The sequence below is a fragment of the Peromyscus maniculatus genome, chromosome 5, assembly GCF_049852395.1.
Source record: "Peromyscus maniculatus bairdii isolate BWxNUB_F1_BW_parent chromosome 5, HU_Pman_BW_mat_3.1, whole genome shotgun sequence".
In the NCBI taxonomy this organism is placed as follows: domain Eukaryota; kingdom Metazoa; phylum Chordata; class Mammalia; order Rodentia; family Cricetidae; genus Peromyscus; species Peromyscus maniculatus.
Window position 1 is genome coordinate 92,216,299 of NC_134856.1, and position 27,139 is coordinate 92,243,437.

Consider the following 27,139-nt stretch of genomic DNA (forward strand, 5'->3'; position numbering starts at 1 on the left):
GGAAGTGAAGAGTCTCAGGTTGGAGCCATGAGCAAGACTCGTTAAAGTGATCACAGAAAGTAACTTTGGTTACATCAAAGAAATAAATCTTAATGCACAACTGAAAAGCTGTCTTTATTTTAATGAGTTCACCACCCAAAGAAAGAAAAGTTAGAGAAATCCTTGATTTGTTTTTCTCTCTCTTTCTTCTTCTTCCAGTCACCTTTGTGAAACATTAGTTAAGAAACGTGCTTAGTATAAAGTGTGTGGATTCTTCAAAGGTATTTTCCAAAATAACAAAGAGAGAAAGGTTACAGCAAAGGAGATTCTAAGTAGAGAATGCCCTCACAGAGCCTACTTGGGCCAGAGACAGCAGCTGTCATGTCTGTTTAGAGTATTTGCCCAGGCATGAGGGGTTAAAGCAACTACAGTCTGTGCATCTGCCATAGCTGAGGCCCATCTGATGAGATATGGAGCAACATTCAATAGGTGTTTTATTGAGGATAGCTTTGCACCCAAGTTAGGGGAAATCTCAAAACAAATCCCAGAGCACTCAAATTCTCTTTATAGTGGTCCAAGGTCATCTGAAACAAAGAAGATAAACAACCCATGCTTTGTGTCTCTTCATCCATGTGAATCCACAAGGCAGAAATTAAAATTCCATACAAGTGAAGCTTCCATAATGGCTGCTTTCATATTGAAAATGCTTACAGCTGGCCAGCAAGAAAGCAGAGAACCTGATTCCTGAAATCTGGGACACCACACCCCAGGCCACCCACAAAAAAAACTGCCTCCAGTACTGAAGACATCCTAATTTGCCACAAGATTGAAGAAGGTAAATTGTCATCTGGACCTTTCACAGTTATCATGTCAGCTATAGATTAGCTAACTTCTTATGGGGCCACCACACAGGTCACCAAAAGAACCACTGGATGTACCATATCAGCCAGTTATTTTCTACCCACAGTGTTGCGAGTCTGTATGGTCTGTGAGAGCAGATGACGTCCTGAGTGAATGTGTATTATTGACATGAATGGCTATGTCAAGAATCCGAATGCCTCAGACCTATAGAAATGGCAAGACCTTCCCTGGTGAAGCTCAGGGGAATAGCAAAGCCTCCCCCTGGTCTGAGTACTGATGGATGTTGACATTGTGTACAGAAAGAATCAACCACAGCTTCATCTTCTGGATGTCTACAGCCTTAGATTCTCCGCTACAGAGATTAGTTAACCCACCTCCTCATCCAGTGCATGTAATAAACACAATGAGTTTCTGGGATGCTGATATGTCTCCATCAGAGCACACAGCCCACCTGTTCCTGGATTTTCTGCACGTGTCTATCATTTCTTCATTTTCCATTGCCACGGTCAGGTCAGTTCCAAAGCTATACGGATCTCAGTACTGAAGGCTATTCAGTTTTCTTGAGCTTGATATTAAGGTTTTCTTTGTCTTTATAGTTCATTCCTTTTCTCTCTAATGTCCTTGCTGTAACCTACAACCCCCACATCAGTGGCTTAATATGAATTAAACTACATAGCTGACAACATAGGAGTAACTTGTCTCTTGCCTCTTGTAGTAGTATCATGAGAACATCACCTCCCCTAGAGGAAGGAACAAAGGGAGGGAGGGAGGGAGGGAGGGAGGGAGGGAGGGAGGGAGGGAGGGAGGGAGGGAGGAAGGAAGGAAGGAAGGAAGGAAGGAAGGAAGGAAGGAAGGAAGGAAGGAAGGAAGGAAGGAAGAAAGAGAGAAACAGGGCTGGGGTGCAGGAGGGGAAAGACATTACAGAGAAAGAGCTGTAGAAGACAAGGAGCATCACTTACGCATTTGAGGGCCTTGCCTACCTAAAAATGGTAAATATCATTTCTTCCAACATTACGAGACAGTCCTAGCCTCCATGGCTCCACAGTGCTAGGGAGCAAGGAATGGTAGTGTATCAAAGACTGAGAAAACATTCCTATTGGCAAACACCATCCCTGCAAACCCTATTGATGCACATGTTTTGGGTTCTAATTTATGAAGCAGAAAGGTGATTGGTATAGTACCATCTGTAACTGTCAGACTAAGGTATAATAGATGATGTTATTTGGGTGACTCTGTGTCTGTAGGACTTAAAGGACCAGATTAATAAGCAGGTATGGCAGCCGGGGTATTTATGTGTGTTGAGAGGATGAAGCCCTCACCTACCTGCCCTGTCGGGCAACAGCTACTGACGACCATGACCTGGCCTTCCCAAGACTGAGTGTGGAATGCCAGGGTCGGTAGCCTAATAATTAGGAGCTGTATCTCAGGCCTCCTGGAGGTGACCAGATAAGGGAATCCCTGCCCCCATGAACAGTCCCGCTATGCTGTTTTTCTCAATCCGAAGCCATCTGTGTTAGCCAGAGGTCTCTGTCACTCTGTGAACAGCACCTGAAGTCCCAATGGCCCATGTGCTTTGCCAAACCAAGTGAGTCGAGGAACCCATCATCTGTGGAAATGCTGAGATCCGAACCAAATGTGATTTGTTCTGCTTCAGCATTTCCTCAAATGACTCCATTAGGGGATCGCTGCGGCTCAGGGCTAATTAACTCATAATGGGCGCAAAGCATCCTGGGATACCAGCCCAGAGGGTGTCAAGGGATCTTGGGCCTTCTGTGTACACCCTGACCCTCCTCGGGATGACAGTACACATTCAGTTATGTCCAGTTACAAACAAGGCGTGCAGGTGGAACTAAGCCTGTGGGAAGTCTTAAGACATCAATCGTCCTTCTTGCTGGAGTAATTAGGTTACCAAAACAGCAAGGACGGCCTAAGTCATATTGGGAGTGGGGGTTAAATTGTGTGTATGTTGCATCCTGGCCAGGTGACTTTGGTGGCACCACTTCAGTAACTAAAGAGGATAAAGTAGTACCTTCTTTGGGAGGATTAAATGAGATAATGCATACAAAGGCTCCAAGTCTCTGTTGTCTGTTTGTGCTTCCTCCCATTCCTAAGAGAGAGAGAGTGATATTTAGATTTCCAAAATGAAGTTAGTCTTTCTGTAATCTATGTAATTACTCAGTGTTTGGAGGGAGTCTTGTTCTGGGGACTTCAGCAGGAGCCCTATCAAGCACATACAAAAGAGTTAAGAAATGTCTCCTGTTAGGCCTTGTCATCTTCAAACACTAAAATATTTCATGATCAAAAGAAAGGACAATTAAATATGCTGTTTAGAATAACTCTAAGGAAAACACAATGTCCAATGCCAAGAAAGAGATTTTAAAAGACACACACATGCTCTGCTCTTTAAAAGACTTGGGAAAGAGATTAACATGCATGAAAAATTAGAAACTGATCCCCAAGATAAAAAGAAAATCATAGGTCATGTGGAGATGACAGGATGTCATTGAGGCCTCCAGAGTAGGACAGTCATTACCAAACAATGGAAGTTCAGGGAGGCACCAGACAGTAACATATTTGCTGGTGTCTTCCACAGTTGAGCAGGGGGAGGAGGACAAATTCATTCTGCCACCTGAGAAATGGAAATATGAGGAAGGAAACACAAGAAATCCCACTCTCTTCCCTCAAGGTTCAGTCTACATCAAGCATCCTCTTCAAACCAAGCCTTTCTCAATGCTCTGACCAAATGGGAACCAGCAGGGGATTGTGGGTATAGATGCTACAGGCTCAGGATCCAGGGTGGACAGCTTCATTCAATTTCCAAAACCTGCACAAGACCTCAAAACGCAAGGTCTTGCATGGAATAAGGACTCTGCAGGCCAGGCCTGAGCCATCAAATCTGGGTTCTAGGAGAACATCCCCTTTGAAGATTCCTGGTAGCTCTGGAAAGATAAAACAGATGGCCCCATGCCCACCACACAGCCCTTGTGATGGGGGCTTCTCTATTCCCTGAGAAGCTGTTTGGGTCATTTTCTCTCGTTCTGAGCACTTGACAGCATCTGTACCCCTAGGAGGAGGAACTGTGCATGTCAACCAAATGCTGAGTCCCTTCCTATCTCCAGCTCAAAACTAGGTTTCCAAGTTCTTGAGATAGCACAGGTAGCAAGATTTGACATCAGACCTTCTCTTTAGATGGGGATGATGCCACCCTCCTTGATCATAGTGAGGATCGGAGCCTGCTGTGAAGGCTGCTTCCTAGTGTGCCACTGAGGACATTCACATGTGACCCATGATGCTGTCATTAAAACAGCCCCTTTGTTTTTTTTTTTCAAATTAATAGTTGAGCTGCTCAAAAACAAGTAGAAATTAAGGAAATCCATGTACTGTGGCTTTAGTGTGAAAGGCGTCGCATAAACTCACATGTACAAACATTTGGTCCTCAAGAGGTGGAGCCTTCCTGGAGAAAGTAGAACTCCTAGAGCAGGATTTGAGGATTTTTTCCAACCTGGCCTCATTTCCTATTCATTCTATTCTTTCTGATTGTGAACATAACACTTCTTCTGCCATGTCGTCCTCCACCATGATGGACTGTGGCTCCTGCAACTATAAACTGAAATAAACCCCGCCTTCCTTAATTATTTCTTGTCAGGTGGTTGGTCACAGCAATCAGAAAAGCAGTTAATGGATTGTGCCTCTGTGGGAAAAAATAGCTATCCTCTCTTTTACGGCCTGAAGTGAAAGAACAGTGGCAGAGCACAGCAGAGGGACAGTGTCCCCAAATCACAGGCAATAACTGTGACTGCAACCATATGGAGAAAAGATCTTTGTGGATGCAATCAGGTTAAGGGGGTTGAGATGAGCTCTTCCTGGATAATTTATGTGACATGAACTCAGTGCAAAGTGAGATACAGGAGACAGAAGAGGAAAAGACAAGGGCATGGAGAGAAAGCCATAGGAAGACAGAGGCTGTGATGGAGCCTCATGCCAGCATCTCAGAAGCAACTTAAAGGAGAAAGGGTTTGTTTTGCCTTACAGTTCCTGGAGCTGCCATTCATCTCAGCAGGGAAGGCACGGAGCTTGTGCGGGCCAATCACCACTCTGGGTCCACAGTCCAGAACACCAGAGATAGGATCATGCTATAAAACCTCAAGGCCTCCCCTAGTGACAAACTTTAGGGCACCAGGCACTGGAGGAGGCAAGAAGGATCTTCTATTGACACCCTTCAAGGAAGGGCAGCCCTATGACACATGAATCTTGGGATTCAGCCTCCAGAACCATGATACAATAAGATTCTACTGTTCCAAGAACCCTAGTTACAGTATTTCCCAGCACCTAGTGTTTCTAAATGTAGGCTTTAGACCTCAGTCTCTAAGACATAAAAGGACAGGGCAATCCCAAGACAATCCAGGATTTATTGTTAAAATTCTCTCTCTGGCAAACCCCTGGAGGTCAGGGTCTCTCACCAAACAGCTTGAGTGGAAGAAGAGCTGGGGAGAAGCCACCTAAACAAAAGTCCCAGAAAACTCAGGGCTTGCCTTTTTCCTACCCACCCAGCACTACAGCCACTTAGGGAGAGCCCAATTTGTGGAGTATCTGTCCTTTACAGGGTTTCCATAGCGATTTATAAAGCATTTCAAAACACAAGCACCTGCCATGAAGTGACAGTAGCAAAGAAAAAGACCTTCAAATCCCAGAAGCTGTGCTGAAGAGACGCAGCCCTGGGCCTCCCCACTGCCCACCCTTCATCAATGAAGAATTGGGAGGGGATATGTCAGGTTGTTTTTGTGGGCAGCATTGTTTCCTGAGGCAGCCCTGTTTGCACATGAACACATTTTATTGCATACAAATGAAATCTTTAACCTGCCAATTTATCTCTTAGTTTTATATAGCAGATGTCTAAACATCAGTTGCCTGCACAATATCAATGTACACATGACAGAAGCATTAATATCCAACTCACTAAAACAAAAAAAAAAAGCTGGTTTGATTTTTGATATTTTTATTTGGTTGCATAAAGATTTGGTCAATACCTGCAAGGACCAGGGACAATAATGATAAGAATAACAGTTGCAGCATCATTATTGAGCATTTACCAAGTGTGATGCACTATGCTAACCATCTAAGAAGTGATAATCCATTTAATCATTCCCAAAACATGATCAGATGAAAATTAAAAGGATGACCTTGTAAACTGGTTAAACGGGGCTCAGAGGTTTTGAATGACTTATCCCAGCTCATGGGCTGCAGATTTGGGATTCCAACCAAATTTCTATGCTGCTTGTGACAGTCACATCATGCAAGCTTCCCTAGTGAAAAGGCATTCCATAATTAGAACACAGGGTTACAGCTGCAGGACCTGGAGGAGAAGTGACCACAGAGTCACACCTTCTGGGCCTTGATACTTACCATACACATGCTGCTTTAATAGAAATGTGAGCTGGCCTTAGGATAAGTTGGTGTACATGCACTTGTGTGTATGTGTGTATGTATGTATAAATGTATATGCTTATGTGTATAGATATGCATGTATATGTGTGTATACATGTGTGCCTGCATGCGTGTGTACAGTACTCATTGTGTATTGTGAGTGCATATATATTTGTATGTACATGTGTGTGCATGTGTATGCTATGTGTACTACATGCTGTATGTGTTCATGTGTACATACTTGTGTTTGTGGGTTCATCTGCCTGAAGGTGAGAGGAGAGGTTATGGCACAAGGAGAGCTGTGGTAAACAGGTCTCCAGAAGAGTAGCCTGAGGTGTTCTGGCGACTTAAACACTGGTCTCTGATTCTGAAACAGTGGTTCTCAATCTGTGGTTAATGACCCCTTTGGGGTCATATATCAGATATTCTGCATATCAGATAGCTACATTATAAATCTTAACAGTAGGAAAATTACAGTTATAAAGTGTAACAAAATAGCTTTATAGTTGGGGGTCACCACAACATGAGGAACTGTATTAAAGGGCAGCATTAGGAAGATTGAGAGTCACTGTCTAAAAGAAAGTAGACCAAGAATGAATGTAACCCCCACCCCGGAAGTCTTTCAGGATGTCTCCCATCAAGTTTCACCTGACTGTCCCCCCTGAGATTGCTGCTATGCAGGACAAAAATAAGAAGGAACTGTATGTTTTCAGGTAAAGGTTGCCTGCTCAGTCAAGAGCACAAGGCAGGCACCTGCTCAGATACAGTGAAGTACCCTAATCAGCCCCAGGGAAGTGCCCTGCTCAGACCCAGGGTAGGGACCTGCTCAGACCCAGGGTAGGGACCTGCTCAGACCCAGGGTGGGGACCTGCTCAGACACAGGGAAGTGCCCTGCTCAGACACAAGGAAGTGCCCTGCTCAGGCACAGGGAAGTGCCCAGCTCATACACAGGACAGGGACCTGCTCAGACACAGTGAAGTGCCCTGATCAGACACAGGGAAGTGATCTGATCAGACCCAGGGAAGTGCCCTGCTCAGACACAGGGCAGGGACCTGCTCAGACACAGGAAAGTACCCAGCTCAGACACAGTGCAAAAACATGTGGTATGAACCTGCTTGCACACAGGCAAGCACCAGCTTAGACACAAGACAAGACAAGCTCAGACACAAGACAAGGGCCTACTCAGATGTAGAGTGGGAACTTTCTCAGACAGGAGGTAGGAACCTGCCCAGAAACAGAGCAAGGATCAAATCAGGCACAAGCTGGACTTTCAGCAAAGGCAATGCTGGGGGTTACTTCCTCACACTCAGCGCAACTCCTTGCTAAAGTCCTGGACCAGGGAGAAGCAGACAGGAGACAAGTGGGGCCTCCTCGGGAGGACTTCGTGAGGCAGAGCTGAGGAGAGGGATATGCAACAGCCAGCTGTCACGAGTTGCTTCTGTCCACCACATCGAAGAGCACTGACGCTTGTGTCTTACAGGATTTTGCAGACTCTGTGTCCCAGCTGGTCACACAGAAGTTCCGTGAACTGACAGTCGGCCTGACATCTGTATATGCCCGCCACAAAACACTGGCAGGAATCGTCATGACAAAAGGTAATTACCTTTCTTTTCCTATGGGAATTTTTGTCTCCATAAAAAGAAATGTTAATATTAACCTGGTCCTAGGAGACAAAGGATGCTTCCTACCACATGGAGATGGACAAAGGAAGACAATGCAGAATACAAAGGTATTAGTGGCCACCTGTTACTACCAGAACAACCCCACTGGCAATATTGTGAAAACTTTTGATACTTCTCTTGATTCCCATGAATTCCGTAAGATGATTATGCATACCCTTACTTTCAAGAATGGTGCCAGTATTTGTAAAAGCTGCAATCAGACACCAGGCTACCACCTAAGTCACTTGAAGCTGATAGATAAGGAGGTGCCCTGCTTCTCTGTCCCCTCTAAGGTGCCTAAGACTGCTGACTGGTGATATCACTTACACAGAACGAGCATGCTACATGAGTCTGTACACAGAGCAGAAGGGTGGAGCCAGTGTGTACAAGAGAAGTCAGGTGTGGAGGTGGACCGTCCAAGGGATGCTGGCTGTCAAAGTACCTTCTTCTCTCACCACAGACTGTCAGTGGGCCCTTCTCAGTGTACACTCTGCACATTCATTCCCACCAGTAGAAGGCAGTGAGAAAAGAGTGGAGGGGAACACCAAAGGGACATAAGAGGACACGAAGGAACAAAGAAGTGATGCAGCGGGGACAAAAGGACATGAAAGACAGCAAGGACATATGGGAATGCAGTCGGGACACAGAGCAGAGCAGACATGGAGAAACATGGCAGACAGGGAAAGACACAAAGGGACATGGAGAACAAGGGAAGATACAGAGGGATACAAGACACCTGGGTACATTTTAAAGTAGCTGCCTCCTGAGTGTTTTAAGATCCTCTTGCTGGGGTAGAAACTACTGGGTGAAGATCCTCCCTCTTATCGAGGCTCGTCATTCCAATCTGCTCACAGAAATAGAATTCCATTCTAGAAAAACAATGACAAGGCCTGTTAGGAGGTCACTCACTGCTACTATATGCCAGGTAGGGAGCAAATGATGATTGGATTTGAATAATCCGATTTCTGAAATTTTCTAATTACTAAGCAAATGTAACTAATCCTTAGGTTGTGTAAATACAAACATTTTTATTTCCAAAGTAAAGAATGATTATCATACAATAAAAATTATTTTGGAGCAATAAAAGATCACACTCACATGTGACTTTGTGTAAGTAGGCAACTTCTAGGACTGAAAAACTATCTGGTGTCCAAATTATTTACACTTAAAAAATGAAAAAAAAATCAAATGACTGTCAGAGTTTCCCTGTCATTCCAGACACCTGGGAATCACTCTAATATCCAAGAGCAATGGAACAGGAAAACAAGCTCTCAGGCCCCATCATATGCCTGGTGCAGTGTACATGATCCAGCCTTTCCAATTCCTGCATCTTAGCAAAGTGGAAATCACAATGCTTCCTCACAGTGTAATTTGTAAGATAAAGTGCATCAGATGCTTTGCAAGGGGAAAATCACTCTATAGACACAGTATTCTGTTCTAGGGCGAAGCAATTTGCTTTTTTCAGTGATATCATTGTATGTGGTGTCATGCATAAGCCTGAGCCATTGTGAGGGCTGCCTCCCCTCCCTTCACACATTGAATGACACCTGTCCCTGCAAAACAGGAAATGTTCTAAATCCAGGGCTGAGACAACCTCTGCCAAGATCACCACTGTTGGATACAGTCTTGTCTCTACCCACCACCAATCCTCTTCCCACTTTCCACCATTCTACATGAGAAGACTCAACCTCTCATTTGAAATCTAATGGCCCATGGAGGGAGCCAAAATGAATCCAGCTCCATCTACAGCTAGCGTGACTCAAGGCTGGTTATTTGGCCTTTCTAGGACTTAGTTTTCTCACTCATAAAAATGAGACTAATGTAAGGAATACCTACCTAGTAGGGTTACTGTGAAGGTTAAATGTGTGTATGTGTAATACACTTGGAAAAGGCTTGCTGGTTAAGTTTTACTTTCAACTTGACACAGCCTAGACTCACATGGAAAGTTTTTTTATGCTTTTGTTGCTTTATTGAGAAGTTAATACAATATATTTTAATCATATCCTTTTCTCTCCACCAACTCTTCCCAGATCCATCTATCTTTATGCTTCTTTGTATTTTTCTCTATCTCTTTAAAAAAAAAAAAGCACATGCACACACAAACACAAACAAACATGGAGTGTGAACTGTGTTGGCCAAGGATCTTAATGGAAGATTATCTAGTTTAGTTCATCCTGTGGGCTTGTCTGTGTGAGACTGTTTTTTTTTTTTAATTGATTTTTAATTGATATAGGAAGACCCAGCCTATTGTGAGTGGCACCTTTCCCTAGACAGGGGTTCCTGAACAGTATAAGAGATAAGAAATTTAGATGACATCTAGCAGGTAAAGAAATAGGCCCTTACACATGTATGTGTCTCTACTCTTCACTGTGGATGTGATGTGACTAGCTGCTGGAGTTCTTGCCTTAACTTTCCCTCAATTATAGACTATAACCTGAATTGTAAGCTGAACAAACCCTTTCTTTTCTAGACTGCTTTTTGCCAAGATATTTATCATAGCAACAGAATGAAACTAGAAAAGAGTTCTAACTCATAATAAGAAACACATAATGTGCATTGTAGTCATGCTATCTTTAATGCACATGTTATTAGCTGGGTGCCAACAATACTAACGTTCTGGGGAAATAGCAAAAAATAAAACTGACCAAGTGCCTACTCTTGTGAATCTGATATTCAACTGGGGAATGTGTCACTTATAAAAAACAACAAAAACCAATACAAAATAATCCTAAGAAAGTATCATAAACAGAGTCAGAACACACAAACAAAACATTAACAATTTTTAAAAATGTGAAGTGCCTCATCGGTTTCTGCCAGGACAATTCAGCAGGAAAAGTAAAAAAGTAAGACAGAGAGAGGGCAGGGAGAGAGAGGGGGGGAGGGAAGGAGGAAGGGGGAGGGAGAGAGAGAGAGGAGAGAGAGAGAGAGAGAGAGAGAGAGAGAGAGAGAGAGAGAGAGAGAGAGACTCCTCTTTTCCCTTGTGCAATACATGTCCACGTTCAAAAGTCTACGTTAGTGTGACTCTGTGAGTAGGTTTTCAACAGTTTCCAGCTCTGAGTATCTTTCCACTTTCATAGGAAACTGAAAATAGCAATTTTTGGAAGCTATCTTGAGACTTCACATGGAAAACAGTTACGTTTTACAAGGGCTTATGAAAAGATAATGCTTCAGTTGCCAGCAAGCACACTATTTTCTACACAGATGATTGATTTATTTATGTGAACTAAATTCAGTATGTGAAAGAGAGTCTTTACAAGGTAAGGCTTTGTAACCAGTCATCTGTGAACCCTGGAGTATCAATTGTTGGAATTTGCTTTCCTGTTATAAAGGGAATAGTTAATAAACTTTGATTTAGAAAAGATTATAAAGAAATATGCAATGTAATGAATAAAAATATTTGTAAATATTCACTTACTCAAATTTGTGTGCCATGTAAACTTAATTCAAGTTCAGTTATTCAAGCAAATGCCCAAGGAATTCTAAGAGAGAGTGATGTGCATGCTATACCAATTACAATGCAATAAATTAAACTGATTCTGAAATAAATTTCACTCAACTTTCACTATTTATAGAAGGAATATTATATTTTTAGCCATTATGAGGAATACTATTGGGAAAATATATACTTATGAACAGGCTGATTTTTTTTTAGTCTTCATCTAATTAGCCCAATCATGTGGTAAAAAATCAAATAGCAAAGAACTTATGAATAAAAACTAATATTCCACAATTTCATTGTTCTCCATTTCTATCCAATAGAATTTGTTTTATTAATCCTTTGAGAATTTCTGCATACACAAAATGTTTTGATCATATTCATCCATAACTCCTTCAAGATCTTACCCTATTCCCAATTTCATTTCCATAACTTTTTAAACCACTAAGTCCAATTTGTGCTAAACCTATGTGCATGGGTGTAGGGCCACCCACTGAAGTGTGATCAACCTACCAGCAGCCACAGCCTTAAAGAAAACTGACTATCTCTCTCCCAGAAGTCATCCATTGTCAATAGCTCCTTAACTGGAGTGGGGACTTATGAGCATCTTCCTACTCGATGCTGGAATATTAGCTGGCTTATTCTTGTACAGGTCTTGTGCAAGACACCACAGCTGCTGTGAGTTCTTGAGTGCAGCATTCCTGTTGTTTCAGAAGACACTGTTCCATACTGGTCCTCCCTTCTGGCTTTTTCGATCTTTCCACCTCACTCTTGCACAATATTCCCTGACCCTTAGGGAGCGGGGCTATGATATAGATGTCTCTTTATGGCTGAGCACCCCCTAAACACTTATTCTTTGTGCTTTGACCAGTTGTGAGTTTCTATATGAACCACCATCCACTATAAAAAGAAGTTTCTTTTGTAAGGACTGAGAGCTGCATCTATATTCTACCCAGTTTGTTAATTTGTTCCCAGAACTCCAAATACACTATTAATTCTAAATATCTATATTTTCAATTCTAGCTAGTATCTATTAAGCAATGTTTTTGCAATCTAATACTCCTTCATTTGTGATTTTTGTAGTTATAATTTTATGCTATTACTAAGTATGTGTTATTTTATCCAATTTGGATTGTACAGCTTCCTATTCTGGTAGTTCAGCCTGATAGCCATTCAGCCTTTTACTTACTAGCCAAATTCTCGCAACTATAATTTTTAAAATAATAGGATCATAACTGTTAATGCTTATATTCTAATTAACTCTCCTATATTTTGAGTACCACTAAGAGTTGAAAAACAATAGCCCAACATCTGCATAAGTAGGCAATTGTGCATACATAACTAGGCACAGAACCAGGCTGTGACCCTGAATTATATTTCATTCTCGACCAAGACAATTCTTCCAAGAAAGAGCAACTCTCTTATCCGGGTCACAGATACTCACTTCTGTCACTAACTCAAAATCGTGTCACTTGTTTAATTATATTCCTGGCTAGATCTTCTCATGTAAATCTTCAAGTATGTATCTTTTTCCTAGTGTCTTAATTTTCTTTCTTTTTTTTTTACTTAAAAAGGGAAGCAAAAAAAAATGACCCTTTAACACATTTACTAAGTCATGTAGCTTATTAATCAGAATGTCCACAGAATCAACCCATGTCTTCCACTGACAACACCCTCAGAGCTCTGTCCCCCAGGACCCTGGCAAGCCCTGGCTCCAAAATCAATGCCTTTCATCTCCACCACTTTTCTTTTTTTCCATTTTTTTCTTTATGAAGAAATTTTTTATTCATTGTACATACAGATCTTCCTCTCATCCCTCCTCCCGCCCCACCCCCAGCCTCCTTCCCCAATCCACCCTTCATCCCCTCCTCTGAAAAAGTAAGTCCTCACATAGTGAGTTAGCAAAGCCTGGTACATTCAGTTGAGGCAGGTCCAACCCCCTCGCCCCTGCATCAAGGCTGTGCAAGGTATCCCACCATAGGTAATGGGCTCCAAAAAGCTAGCTCATGCACCAGAGATAGATCCTGATCCCACTGCCAGGGGACCCTCAAACAGACCAAGTTACATAATTGTCTCACTTATGCAGAGGGCCTAGTCCAATCCCATGGAAGCTTCACAGTTGTTGGTCTAAAGTTCATGAGTTTCCACTAGTTTGGTTTGGTTGTCTCTGTAGGTTTTTCCATCATGATCTTGATGCCCCTTGCTCATAGAATTCCTCTTCTCTATCTTCCACTGGACTCCTGGAGCTCAGCCTGGTGCTTGGCTGTGGATCTCTGCATCTGGTTCCATCAGTTACTGGATGAAACCTCTATAGTGACAGCTAGGGTACTCACCAATCTGATTACTGGGGTAGGCAAACTCAGGCACCCTCTCCACTATTACTAATAGTCTAAGCTGGAGTTATCCTTGTGGATTCCTGGGAACTTCCCTAGCACCAAGTTTCTCCCTATTCCCATGATGTCTCCCTCTATCAAGATAACTCTTTCATTGCTCTCCCACACCATCCCTGTTCTAGCTTGACCATCCTGTTCCCTTATGTTCTCATCCCCCATCCCCTACCCTCCATTGCCTCCCCATCCCCAGTTTACTCAAGAGATCTCATCTATCGTCCCTTCCCAGGGTGATCCATACATCCCTCGTAGGGGTCTCCTTGTTAGCTAACTTCTCTGGAGCTATGATTTGTAGTCTGGTTATCTTTTGCTTTACATCTAGTATCCACTTATGAGTGAGTACATACCATGTTTGTCCTTCTGAGTCTGGGTTACCTCACTTGGGATGATATCTTCTAGTTCCATCCATTTGCCTACAAATTTCATGATGTCATTGTTTGTTACTGCTGAGTAGTACTCCATTGCCATCATCAAGAAAAGAAATTCAGACTGAAGAAATGGCTCCTTATTTTAGAGCACTTGTTCTTGCAAAAGATCCAGGTTTGGTTTCCATCACTGGCATAGTAGCTCATAACCATAATTCTAATTCCAGGGGATCTGGCAACCTCTTCTGAAATCCTCAAGCACAAGGCACCCCGGTACACATACAGACATACACACAGGCAAACATTCATACACATAAAATAAATAAATTTTAAATTCATTTAAAGAAAAGGCATTCCATTTTTAAAATATGCACAAGAAAGCCCAAGTGTGACAGCGTGCCTATAACCTGGACACTTAGGAGCCTGAGGCCAGTGGAGTATTAAGAGTTTGAGGACAGTCTGGACAACATAGTGAGTTCTGTACCAGCCAGGACTACAGGGAAAGATCTGTCTCAAGATTAAAAAAAATGAGCATAGGAGAACTTTGTGAATAATGTCTTGAGTTGGTTCTCATACTGCCTTAATAGCTATTCTGAGCAAGGTGACTTACGTCTTGACAGCATCAGTCAGCCAAGCAGTCAAGGGTGTGGCTTTACGAAGTAAGTCTAGTATTTCCATAATAAAGTGGTTATTGAAGAAGCAATCAATCATGTCCATTTTAAGTCCTTCCTGAAAAGCAGCCAAGTCTGGTTTAGTGGGAAAATATAAAAATGCCACTTCATTCACCAGTGAAAATTTCCTGATTTGTTTCAAGTCCTAAAACGTAGAGTGTTTTGCCTGCATGCATTGACCCCGAACCTAAAATGAGCATGTGAGGTAGAGAAATCTGCCTGCAGGGTCCTCAATGTATTTCAAGCTCAAATAGAAATCACACTATTGTATCCAGCCAGATAAAGCTGATATGTAAATGCCACTTTCCCGTTTGCACTTGAAAAATCATGACAGTTCAGACACATCTGAAACTTCTTTCATCACAGAACACATGTGTACGCTCACCTGACTAGGGGCTAGCAGAATCATGACATAAGAAGTTTATCCCCCAAATGTCTCAAAGCCTCTTCCTTTCCATCTTCTCCCACGGATGACTAGAAATCACTTTGATTTTGAAATTAAACAAAGTCTTTTCATTTACATCCAGTCAAGCAGGAGGAAAATAAGCTGAAACAAAGGAACTGGACCCAAAACAATCACACTAGCAGAAGCCTGATACCGGGATGAAAGATGGTAAATTATCATTTTGATTTCTAGAAATTGATCTTAACTACTACTAAACACATACAACACAACACAGAGTTGCTGCTCGTCTTTGTGATCTGTTCGGGCACATTAAGATTCATAGATGCCGACATCCCAGAACAATAAGGACTGCTGATGGGCAATTGATTTTTAAATCTTTGGTTGAAACTGTTTAGACTACAAAATGCAGGATAGATTTTACTACCCCTGTGGCTGACCCTTGTGTAGCTTGAATGCCAACCCATCATACTAAACATCTCTCTTTAAAATAAAATCAGAGAAAAGCAGTCCCTGACTGGATATTTATCCCAGCCCACCCGTACTCATGGCTCATTTAGAGATAAATGGTTTAATTTAAAATAATTCACAAGGTGCTGATGAAACCCTCAAAGCTAAAGGGGAGAGCCATACGTCTAACCACGAGTTACATCCTTCTGAAATGCTTGAGTTTATTCCTTCTCAGTAAGGAAGCATTTAGGAGGAAAACACGTTTGTAAAAAGGACGAAGAGGTCTGGAGAGATGGCTCAGGTGGTAAAGTGCTTGCCTAGTCAGCGGGGCGGGGGCGAGGGGTGGGGGGGACGACTCAAGTTCAATCCCCAGGACCCACATTAAAAAGCTGGGTGTGGGTGTGGTGGTGCATTCCTTGTAATCCAGCACCAGGAAGGTAGAGACAGGAGGACCTCCGGAACTTGCTGGCCAGCTAGCCTAGTCTACTTTGCAAGCTCCAAGCCAGTGAGAGATCTGTCTCAAAACACAAACTGGAATGGACAGCTCCTAAGGAACTATAGCAGAGGATGTCCTCCGGCCTGCACATTTGCATGTACATGTGTGCACACAAAGAAACACTCCTGCACTCTTAAAATGCGGGACTTCATTCAAGGCTGTTCAAACATTTCTACATTTTTCCAATCATCGGCTCACAACTGAACGTACAATTTCAACTCTCTTCAAATTGCCCAAAAACTTTCCCTTAGTAAGAAAATCCAACACTGCAGCTCAAGACAATAAAACTAGCATCTCTAAAACTATGATCCTGCTTTTGAATGGAAACATAACACTGTTTGTTGATGAAAGAAAAAGAAAAGAAAAGACACTGACATCTATTTGTTGCCTAAGTGCCAGGTACTGTTTTCAAGTGTTTGAAGTGTTGTCTTAGCCAGTAAGCTAAAATTTTCAAAATATTCATTCATCAATTCTCTGTCTCTTTCCCCTTCTCTGTATGAGTGTGTGTGCTTGTGTATTTGTGTGTGTGTGTCATGTGTCGTGTGTGTGTGTGTGTGTGTGTGTGTGTGTGTGTGTGTGTGTGTGTGTGTGTGTGTTAGAGCTGATTAAGAAACAAATGTGAAACTGGACAAAGCTGCAGCCATTCAAACTCCCTGTGGACTTTCGAATATACACACTTGATGTCAAGATTCAAACTTCTTTTTATCTAGTTGACCCTAAATTTTTGAGATTTTTCTATCTACATTAAGTGATATGAAAAAGGGTTGATACCTTGTAAACATTGGTGAAGGACGTGGTGACATTCTGAACAGCACATTACAGTGTGCCAAACAGCTTTGTGTCACTATAGTAAAAACCCAAGATCATCAAATTATAAACAGAAAGGTTGCTTTGGGCTCATAGTTTTAGAGGTTCTAGTCTATAACCCCTTGATCCAGGTGCCTTTGGAACTGTAGCAAGGTAGCCCATCAAAGCAATAGCACATAATAGAACAGAACCAGAAGGCAAAAAGACAGAGGAAGAAAGTGGTCCCCAAGTCCCCTTTGTAGACATATCTTCAGTGACCTAATCATCCCCTTAGACCCCACTTCAAAACATTTTCACCACCTCCCTATAGAACCAAGCCATCAGCACATGAGTCTCTAGGGATACTGAGTATTTAACCTGTAACACGTAACACACAGCAGAACAGCAAATGTCCTGCTCATTTCTTGCCCAGCATCTTAACAATCCAGACTACAACAGCAACTTCACTTTGGAGTTATCATAGTGATGGTCAGCTACAGAAGTGAGCCAAGAAGACAAGGTTAGGAGAGAAAGAGAGGAGAGGAGAAAGTGAAGTCTTGGTGGAGAGCTGCTGAAGAGCAAGACAGTCTCAGATCAATGCACGACTGTATTATTCAGCCAGAAATCACTGCAAGATGTTTTAACTCACCAACCAGATTTGAATCAAAAGCAAATCACATGGCTCTGTCCAGAAAAAAAAAAAAAAAAAAAAAAAAAAAGAGGTGGTATTAGGAAGGAGAGTAAGTCAGAAGAAAAACCAAGAGCCTGAGTAAAATTTTCCCTTTGAACTGTTTTGAATACAATCCCATATTCATCTTCTGAAAAACAGACAGCAAGAATGGAGCACACATACACACACACAAATGGAAATATCAAGTGGTTGCTTATGGACACAGAAAGCACTGCCACTTAAAATGTTTCCTCTGTGAATTATGTATGAGCTGTGGCTTTGTGCTCTCATTATTTCTGGGTTTAGCACCAATGAGGAGACCTTGTCAGTTATCTCCGATGCAGGGAAGAAAAGACTTCTCATCGATCAGACCAGGTGTCACAAAGCCGCTCCTTTGATACAAAAGAATGAGTTACTAATGGGGCGAAGAGCATGCTCAGCCCAATCCAAACAGGGAGATAAATAGATTCCTCAATCTATTAATTGCAAAGGGTTCGTTGTCATTCTGCGTCTTTCTTAGAAGTAGGATGAGGGCATTGAATACATTCACTGAATAAAAAAATTACCATATTTATATCCAGTGAAATTCTTCATAATGTTGATGTTTGGAGACATAACTAATGACATCCTCATAAGCCTCTCTCTCTCTTTCCTCTCTTCTCTTCTCTTCTCTTCTCTCTCTCTCTCTCTCTCTCTCTCTCTCTCTCTCTCTCTCTCTCTCTCTGTTTTCATGTGGATGTGTGCAAGCATGCATGTGGTTATGTGCCTGTACACATTTTTTTCTGGAGGCCAGAGGCTGATGTCAAGCATCTTCTTCAGTTGTGCTCCACCTTGCTTTTTGTTTTGTTTTGTTGTTGTTGTTGTTGTTGTTGTTGTTGTTGTTGTTGTTGTTGTTTGAGACAGGGTTTCTTTGTGTAGCTTTGCGCCTTTTCCTGGAACTCACTTGGTAGTTCAGGCTCACAGAGATCCGCCTGGCTCTGCCTCCCGAGTGCTGGGATTAAAGGCATGCGCCACCACCGCCCGGCTCCACCTTGCTTTTTAAGACAACACTGAAACCAAAGTTCACCAAATCACCTATCCAGTGAGCTCCCAGAATCCTCCTATATCTATCTTCTCTGTATTGGATTATAGACACAAGCTACCATGCTGAGGTTTTTACATGGATTCTAGGGACTGAATTCTGCTCATCATGCTTGTAGAGCAAGCACCTTACTGACTAAGCCATCTCCCCAGTCCTCACCTCAAATTTTTAACATATGCCATGCACTGCTTTAAATGCTATGCATTTTAAAGTTCATGTTTGACTGCAAGAACTGAGAAAGCTGATCAGCAATGTCTTGAACAAATTCTTTTTTATTTGTGTCTTACAACTGACAAACTGAACAGGCTTCATTCAAGCCTTTGATAGTTACAGGGTCTGCCTAAAGCTCCCTCAGCCCATCTCAAAACTACTTACTGTAGATATCCCTGAAAGGCCAGAACAGAAAAATGAATGCTTCCTGTGTAATATTGCTGGCTACAAGTTTATCACTGGCTGACTGTGGTGGTTTGAAAGAAAATGGCCCCCAAAGGAAGTGACACTCAGGACATTTAGGAAGTATGGTTTTGTTGGAGTGGGTATGGCCTTGTTGGAAGAAGTGTGTACTGTGGAGGTAGACTTTGAGGTCTCATATATGCTCAAGACACCCAGTCTCTCAGTTAACTTCCTGTTGCCTGCAAGATATAGAACCCTCAGCTCCTTCTTCAGCACTGTGTCTGCCTGCATACCACCATCAAGAACTTGAAATATGCAGGGGTGGTGGTTCCCACCACATTTCCCCTAGACTCTCCTATCTGGGCAGTGCAGAAGACAGAAGTTGGTATCAGGGACTGAGATTTGTTGTGATAGGCCTGACCATGTTGTTGCTTGAAATAACATGGACTTTGGGAGTTTGGGTTAGGAAATCAGTGGAATGTTTTAAGTGATGCTTAATGGGCCATTCTAGTAGGAGCAAGGAAGACAGTGGTGCTAAGACTTATTTGAACCTGAGGCCTGGCTAAAGAGGTTTCAGAGGAGAAGACTATTAATATGTGGCCTAGAGATCATTCTTGTGATATTTTGGTGAAGAATGTGGCTGCCTTTTGCCCTTGTCCAAATAGTGTGCCTGAGGCTAAAGTGAAGACTTTTGGATTAATTCTTTGGTAGAGAAAATCTCAAACAGCCTACTATAGACTCTGTCCTATGGTTATTAGTGGTAACTCTAAATAAAATTTATAATGAAAAGAGCAAGCTGAGCAAGGCAAATCATAAAATGTAAAATTTGAGAAGAGAGTACCCGAAAGTAGAATGGAGCTAAATCCTATGTTCAAGGAGATAAAAAGATTAAGAAAAAAAATAAAAGCAGTGGTAACCTCAGGGCAAGATCCTACCCAGCTAATTTTCCAACTTATGAAGCAGGGAATGTGAAGGCAATACAGACCCCATCTTAGGGTAGGGCCACCACCTTAGACCATCTGCTGTACTCAGCTCCATAAAGGACCTCAGGAATGTGCCATGATGACTCGAACAGATACAGAGCATCATCCTCCTTCAGACATCCTGTCTGCGGTTTATGGCCCTTGAAGATATCTAGATAATCCTGCTGAGCAATCCAGATAATCCTGTTCAGCAGGCTGTGGTTCCCTGCCAAAAGTCTAACCCAATCGTTTCAAATGTGGTCTTGCATCCAAAGTCTAGACCAATAGTTTAAAAAAGAATCACCTTGCCCCATATCCCTTCTACCCAATCCCAAGCATGCAATTCCAAGCTTGTGATTTTTCCCTATAATAACTCTCTACACCTGGGCTCATGGCCACCACCACATTTCCTTCCATCTGCCATGTGGTGGCCCAGGTTGAACCTTACGAGCTTGCATGGGAGACTGCGGGGGGGGGGGGGGGGGGGGGGGGGGGGGATAAAGAAAAGCTTAGAGCTGGGTGTGGTGGTACACACCTTTAATTCTAGCACTTGGAAGTCAGAGACTGGCAGATCTCTGAATTTGAGGCCAGCCTGGTCTACAGAGCAAGTTTCAGGACTGACAAGCTTAGGCAGTGGAGGAAACCATGGAAAACAGGAAGCTGGTGAAGATGCAATTAAACAAGGTGACAATATTCCAGCCCCAGTAAGTAGCAGAACTTGGCAGCTTCAGCCACATGGTTCTGGACTTAAGGATAGGAAAAGGGAGTTATGAAATATTCCTTCACAACTAAGGAAAGCCATTGAGGCCAGGCACATGTCAGGGGTGTCCCTGAATGGAGGCCTAGTAGAGAGGCCATTGTGTGAAGCAGTGAAGTTGAAGCCTGGATTGCCTTGGAGACCCCAAGATGTTGCAGATGCCAGAGCTATAGGATACCTGCTGAAGAAAACTGCCAATAGGGAGTGGAACCAGCCCAAGAGGAAAAAGTGTGTTGCAGTCAACAGAGCTGAAAGGAGTTGGAGATCTAAAGAGCATTTTGACAACAGACATGGAGATGTAGAGTTTGAAATTTGCTCAGCTAGTTTTCAGTCTTCCTTTGGTCCAGTATTTCCTATTTATGCTCCCTTCCCTATGTTTTGGAATGGTAACAAATATCCTGTACCATTATATGTTGGAAATATGTAATCTGTTTTATGATTTAATTTTATAGGGGATTGCAGTAAAGAGATTACATGAATCTCAGAAGAGACTTTGAACTTTAGAGTTTTAAGCATTGTTGAGACAATGATAGACTATGGGGACTTTTGAAGTTGGACTGAATGCATTTTTACATTATAATATGGCTATAAGCCTTTGAGCCCAGGGAGTAGAATGTGGTGCTTTGAAAGAAAATGGCCCCAAAGAGAGAGGCACTATTAGGAGATATGCATATTTGGAGTGGGTGTGGCCTTGTTGGAGGAAATGTATTACTCTGGAGACAGGCTTTGGGGTCTCATACATACTCAATCCACACCTGATGCCTCAATTTACTTCATGTTGCATGTAAGATGTAGAACTCTCAACTCCTTTAGCATCATGTCTACCTGAATGCTGCCATGTCCCACCATGATGATAATGGACTAAACCTCTGAAACTGTAAGCCATTTAATTAAATGTTGTCTTTTATAAGAGTTGCTGTGGTCATGGTGTCTCTTGACAGCAATAGAAACCCTAACTGACACTGATTCAGTCAGAAAAAAGAATCCTGTTTTCAGTCCTTATAGCAAAACCAAGAGGGAAACAGTTTGTTCTAGTTTCATTTCTGTTACAATGATAAATATCCTTGGCACAGGGAAGGAAGAGTTTATTTGGCTTATGATTACAAGTTACAGTCCATCATTCAGAGACAGTCAAGGCAGGAACTCAAGCAGCCAGTCACATATCTTCAGAGTTAAAAGCAGAGAGAATAAGCATAGCCCGGGTGGCTTTTGGCTAGCTTTCTAATACTATTCAAAACCCCTGCCTTGGGAACAGAACCACCTACAATGGGCTGGGTCTTCTACATTGACTATCAGTCAAGACAATCCCCCACAGACATGCCCCCAGCTCAACCTGATCTGGATAGTTCCTTAGTCTGACTCTCTTCCTATGTGGTTCTAGGCTGTATCAAGCCAGCAGTTTAAACTAACCAGCAAATAAATGCTTGATAAACCAACAGGTAGCATATCAACAAATGTATTCATATCTCATTGAACCTTAAATTTCTTAGTTTTTTTAGGTACAATATTGAGAAATAACTCAGTCATTAGCTGTGGTGGGAAGGGTTGCAGAAAGGCCGATGGCAGTGGAAAGAACTGTTGGAGCTTCTCCATCCTTAGTCCTCTTAGGTGTTAAAAGGAGAAGTGGGTGTCAGCCACATTGTTTTCATGCAGACAATGTCAAGTCTAATAGTTGGAATATGATTGTATTTATCTGCCTACACACTTCCTAAATCAGATTCCACCTCAAACTTCCTTCTGAAGTGGTATTAGCATGTATACTGATTCATTTTTATTGTCACTTTGACACAACCTAGGGTCACTGGGAAGAGGAAACTTCAGTTGAAGAATTGTCTCTATCAGATTGGCCTATGTCCATGCCTGTGAGGAGTTGTCTTGACTGGTGATTGATACAAGAGGCAACAACCAACTATGATATTACCATCCCTAGGCAGGTGGTCTCGGACTATATAAGAAAAAGAGCTGAGAGTCAGAGAGTAAGCCAGTTAGCAGCATTTCTCCACTGTTCTTGATTCCACTCCTATCTCAAGTTTCTGCCCAGCCTCCCTCAACATTGGATTGTGACCTGGAAGCATAAGCTGAAAAAAAACTTTTCTTCCCCAAGTTGCCTTTGGCCAATTTGTTTTATCACAGCAACAGAAAGCAAATTAGAAGAGCATGTTTGACTCACTGTAAATCACAGACACATGCATGAAGTGTTGTCTTGTGGACCAGCACATTTCTAACCAGGGTTATGATGCTCAGTAAACGATGCAGCCTCCTACTACAAAACACAAAGAAAGGTGGCTATCTCTGGAGGCCCCCAGGTTCACCTCCAACCCCACTTCTAGAACAAGTTTGGGACAGTTCAGTTTTCTCAAAAGGTAGCATTGCTCCCTACCCAGCTGATATCTTGATCTCATCTATGACAATGAACTTGCCTCTTTGGAGTTGTAGTGAGGATGGCCAGGGCCTGAGTTGATCCCACATAGCCATCAAGTCAAAATAGCCTCAACATTGTGTCTATGATCTGCTAGGTACCTTTCTCCAAGCTGGGCTTTACCTGGACAGATCAGCGTGTGTGATTAGTGTGCAGGCCTAGTCTTCACAATGCTCAATGCATGCAGCTCAGTGGCTGTCAACCACACAGCAGAAAGAAAACCTCATAGCAAAGCACCTGAGACCATCATATTCCCTATTGAGGTTACATGTGAATCCCAAGCCCCAGGCATTTTAGAAGGAAAATGTATGAGTGTCATCAGAATAGAAGAAGCATTCATTATTAGCACCCTTAGATCCAAATACTGGTTCAAATTTGGCTCTATTAAAACCTCAGATTAGGTCTGGGCAGTGGTGGTGCATGCCTTTAATCCTAGCTCTTTGGAGGCAGAGCTAGGCAGATCTCTGTGTGTTCAAGGATACAGCCAGCATGGAGACACATGCCTTTAATCTCAATACCAACCATAGAAGACCTAGAGGTCGGTACAGACAGGCAGTGACGAGGCGTTCATGTGGTTGGGTTTACAACCAACCAATGAGAAGGCAGAACAGAAAGTCTTTATAAAGACAAACACACAGGAAGTAGCTCTCTCGGGGCTGGAGGATAGCTGCAGAGTGAAGGGTAAGGCTCTTAGCTCTGACCTCTTGGGCTTGCATTGGTTCTGTGTTTCTTATTGAATAAGACGGTTACTTTTACAGGACCCATTCTCTTTGCTTACCAGGATTCCTGCCAAACAAGCTACTATTCTTCCTAATGATAGTCTCACCAATCAAAAGGAAGAGATAGGCATATCGTCCAGAAGCATCTTCTTTTTGTTTTATTTTATTTTTGAGACAGGGTCTTATGTATCCCAGCTGACCTTCAGCTCTCTATGTAGCCAAGGATGACCTTAGACATCTGATGCCCCTGCCTCCATCTCTTGAGTGCTGGGATAACAGGTATGTACCATGGCGCCCAGTCTGTGTGATGCTAGGGTTTGAACCAGGCCAGCATTCTACCAACTGAGCTTCATCTCCAACCCATATTTTTCTCTCTTTGAATAATGGTAATGAGTCTGTGATTACAGAATTTTTCTAACAAGTAGCAAGCTAAAGGATGTTATCAGGTATGTAATTACTGTAGTTACTCTAACAAGTGTTATGCTGATGTTTAGAAAGCTGGGCTCTTGTGGCTTAGTCAGCATCAGCATTTAAGATTCACTGATGGAGTGCTTTGAAATGTGAGCACTGAGGCCAATGGTCACCATAGCATCTGGAGTCTCAGCAGAGTCAGGGGTTCTTTGTAGGTAACCCTGAATCCTTTGTGCTCCTTATGTGTGCAAATCTCAGTGTGAGATACCACAGTTAGTAGTTTCTTTCCTCAAATTGTTTACCCAATCCAACAAAAAGAATCTTTTTCTTTTCTTTCTTTCTTTTATTTTTGTGTATGTATGTGCGTGTTTGGTTTTTGTATGTTTGTTTTGCTTTTTTGAGACAGGATCTCACTATTATATAATTCTAACTATCCTAGAACTCTGTGTATAGATCATGCTGACCTCAAACTCCCAGAGATCTGCCTGCCTCTGTCTCAGGAGTGCTGGAATTAAAGATGTGTACCACCACACCTTGCTGAAAGAAAGAAAGAAAGAAAGAAAGAAAGAAGGAAGGAAGGAAGGAAGGAAGGAAGGAAGGAAGGAAGGAAGGAAGGAAGAACCTTTTCAAAACTGGATCTTCACAGTTTATAGACAATAGAAGAGATGAAAATTCTGCCTGTGTTTTGTCTGTGTATTTGTGATCTTCAAATTCACCTGGTCACAAGCATGACCCAGAAACATTGCTAAAAGACAGACTTCCAGGGACCTGACAAAGGCATGTTCTTTCCACAGTTCAGTCTTGTGTCTTGACAGGAAGCTCGAAGCTCGTGTCAGCATTTATGTGTTTAATAGTGACTCAGAGATTCTCCTGATTAAATCAGCTCAGGGGGAGGGGGAGGGGCATTAGCCTGTCTGGTGTGTTTCACAAGAGGACTCTTAGTTACTCCAGGACTGGTGGGGGCAGCTTGGCAGGGAGGGAACCCTGGGAGGAAGGCAGTCATGGTGCTGGAACTTCCACAGGCTGCAGCCCCACGGCATCCTTATCATAGTTCCATACTCTATCTGGCTCAGCTGACCTCTCCAGAGTCTGATGGCTTCAGACAAGCCACTTCTCCTATGCAGCTGTTTTCTAATTCATCTGGCAGATAAGCATAGGCAAAGGTCCCTTGTCTTCCCATCTCTAACACTGACTCAACTCCTTCAGTCACCCCTTCCCACCCTCTCAGATGCCCACAGCTCTGTTATGTCCATAATCATAATCCCTTCTCTCCTACCAGGCCAGCCTCCTTCCCCAACCTGTGCGTATGTGCAGATGACATAGAGTTCAGGACCTGAAAACAAGGGACAAGTTGTATATCCTCACTTTCTGGAGAAATTCAATACTCATCATATGGATAGATGAATGAAAATAGATAAAAATGTGCCCTTGTACTATCAATATTTCTCACTGAATTTTCACTTAACCTATACCCCGGTGCCAACTCATATTTATTTTTAAGATTCTCTTGAATTGCCTGCCTTTCAGCTGTTCCAAACACTCTTGTTCCTGTATGAAGAACACACAGTTTGTTGTGACTATAAGCAACTACAGAATACGTGATTTTTAGTGTTGTTCTAACTATGGAAATCAGAGAAAAAGATGGGTAGATAAATATAATTATATGGAGATAGATAAATATAATTATATGGGAACGGAAACATATCTCACAGCAATAGCTAAAAATTGCAGTGTTCAAATTTTTAAAGTTTGCATGATTTTCTTTAAATTAACTTTTTGCCCACAAGGCAATGTAGTTAATTGAATTTAATGTAGTTAAATTTACTTGGCCAGTGTTTCAAGTAAGTAAGAAATGAAGTACCTCTGTTTTGAGCTTCACAGATGCCTCATATTTGTGCTGTACTGTCTGGTGTCCATTTCAGGTGTACAAGACACTGACATGTAACTTCCTCAGCACACTAGCAATGTTTGGAGAATAAGAACGTAGAGGACATTGGCCTCTTCTCATTTCCAGAGATGACTATCAGTTAACATGCTGGTGAAAGAAAAATCTCCCCACTAGAAGCCAAACTTTTCTAATTCTAGCCCAGTTATGCCTCTAGATCAGAAATGCCCCCGGTGTGTATTTTCAGTCACCTGATTTTGAACTAATTAGAGAAGAATTTAGAGTGTGGAAACTGAAACTTAAGAAGAGACAAAAATTTATTGCAGAAAAAGCTTGAAAATAAAACCATGTTAGTCAAATAGTGACCGGAAGTAGGATTACAGGCAGGCTGATAGTCTCTGCAAAAACTCAAAATACAAAGCACAAAGAGGCTGGGAGCTCTTACACACCAAACACCAGCAATAAAATGGAATTGTGTGCATGATCACTGGGGTTGATCACTGGTGAAGGTTTCTCAGTGCTAGGAGCCAATACACTGTGAAAGAGCCTTCCTGGAGGGGGAGGGGGGAGCGGGGGGGGGGGGGGGGGGGGGAATGTGCAAACCTTATTATGGCGTCATTAAACTCCATGAACATGATATTTGAAAACAGAATCAGAATATATTACATACCAAACCTTTGGAAAGTCTATATACATGATAAAAATATTTTGTTTCTATCTCTGGTTTCTATAGTTCAGAGATGTATTTCTTTGACACATATTGGTATTATTTTACTTTTAGTTTTATACTTTAGAACACTGGTGGTGCTTTCTTCCAGAATCAGATATGCTGTTAAGAAACTTCTATTTAAAAACTTGAAATGAGACTTATTTAGTTCTAGTTAAATGAATGAAAGTGCACTCCCATAGACTGCCTAGAG

General features: G+C 42.3%; 1 protein-coding gene across 2 annotated transcripts in view; it reads left to right on the plus strand.

Annotated features, from left to right (window-relative positions):
- Adarb2 (adenosine deaminase RNA specific B2 (inactive)) overlaps window positions 1–27,139 on the plus strand; it is a 532,528-nt gene that overhangs the window by 438,604 nt on the left and 66,785 nt on the right. For both annotated transcript variants that reach the window (XM_006987845.4, XM_016006368.3), the window contains exon 4: window positions 7,745–7,859. In XM_006987845.4, coding sequence (XP_006987907.1) covers window positions 7,745–7,859 — 115 coding nt within the window. The remainder of the gene's footprint in view (window positions 1–7,744; window positions 7,860–27,139) is intronic.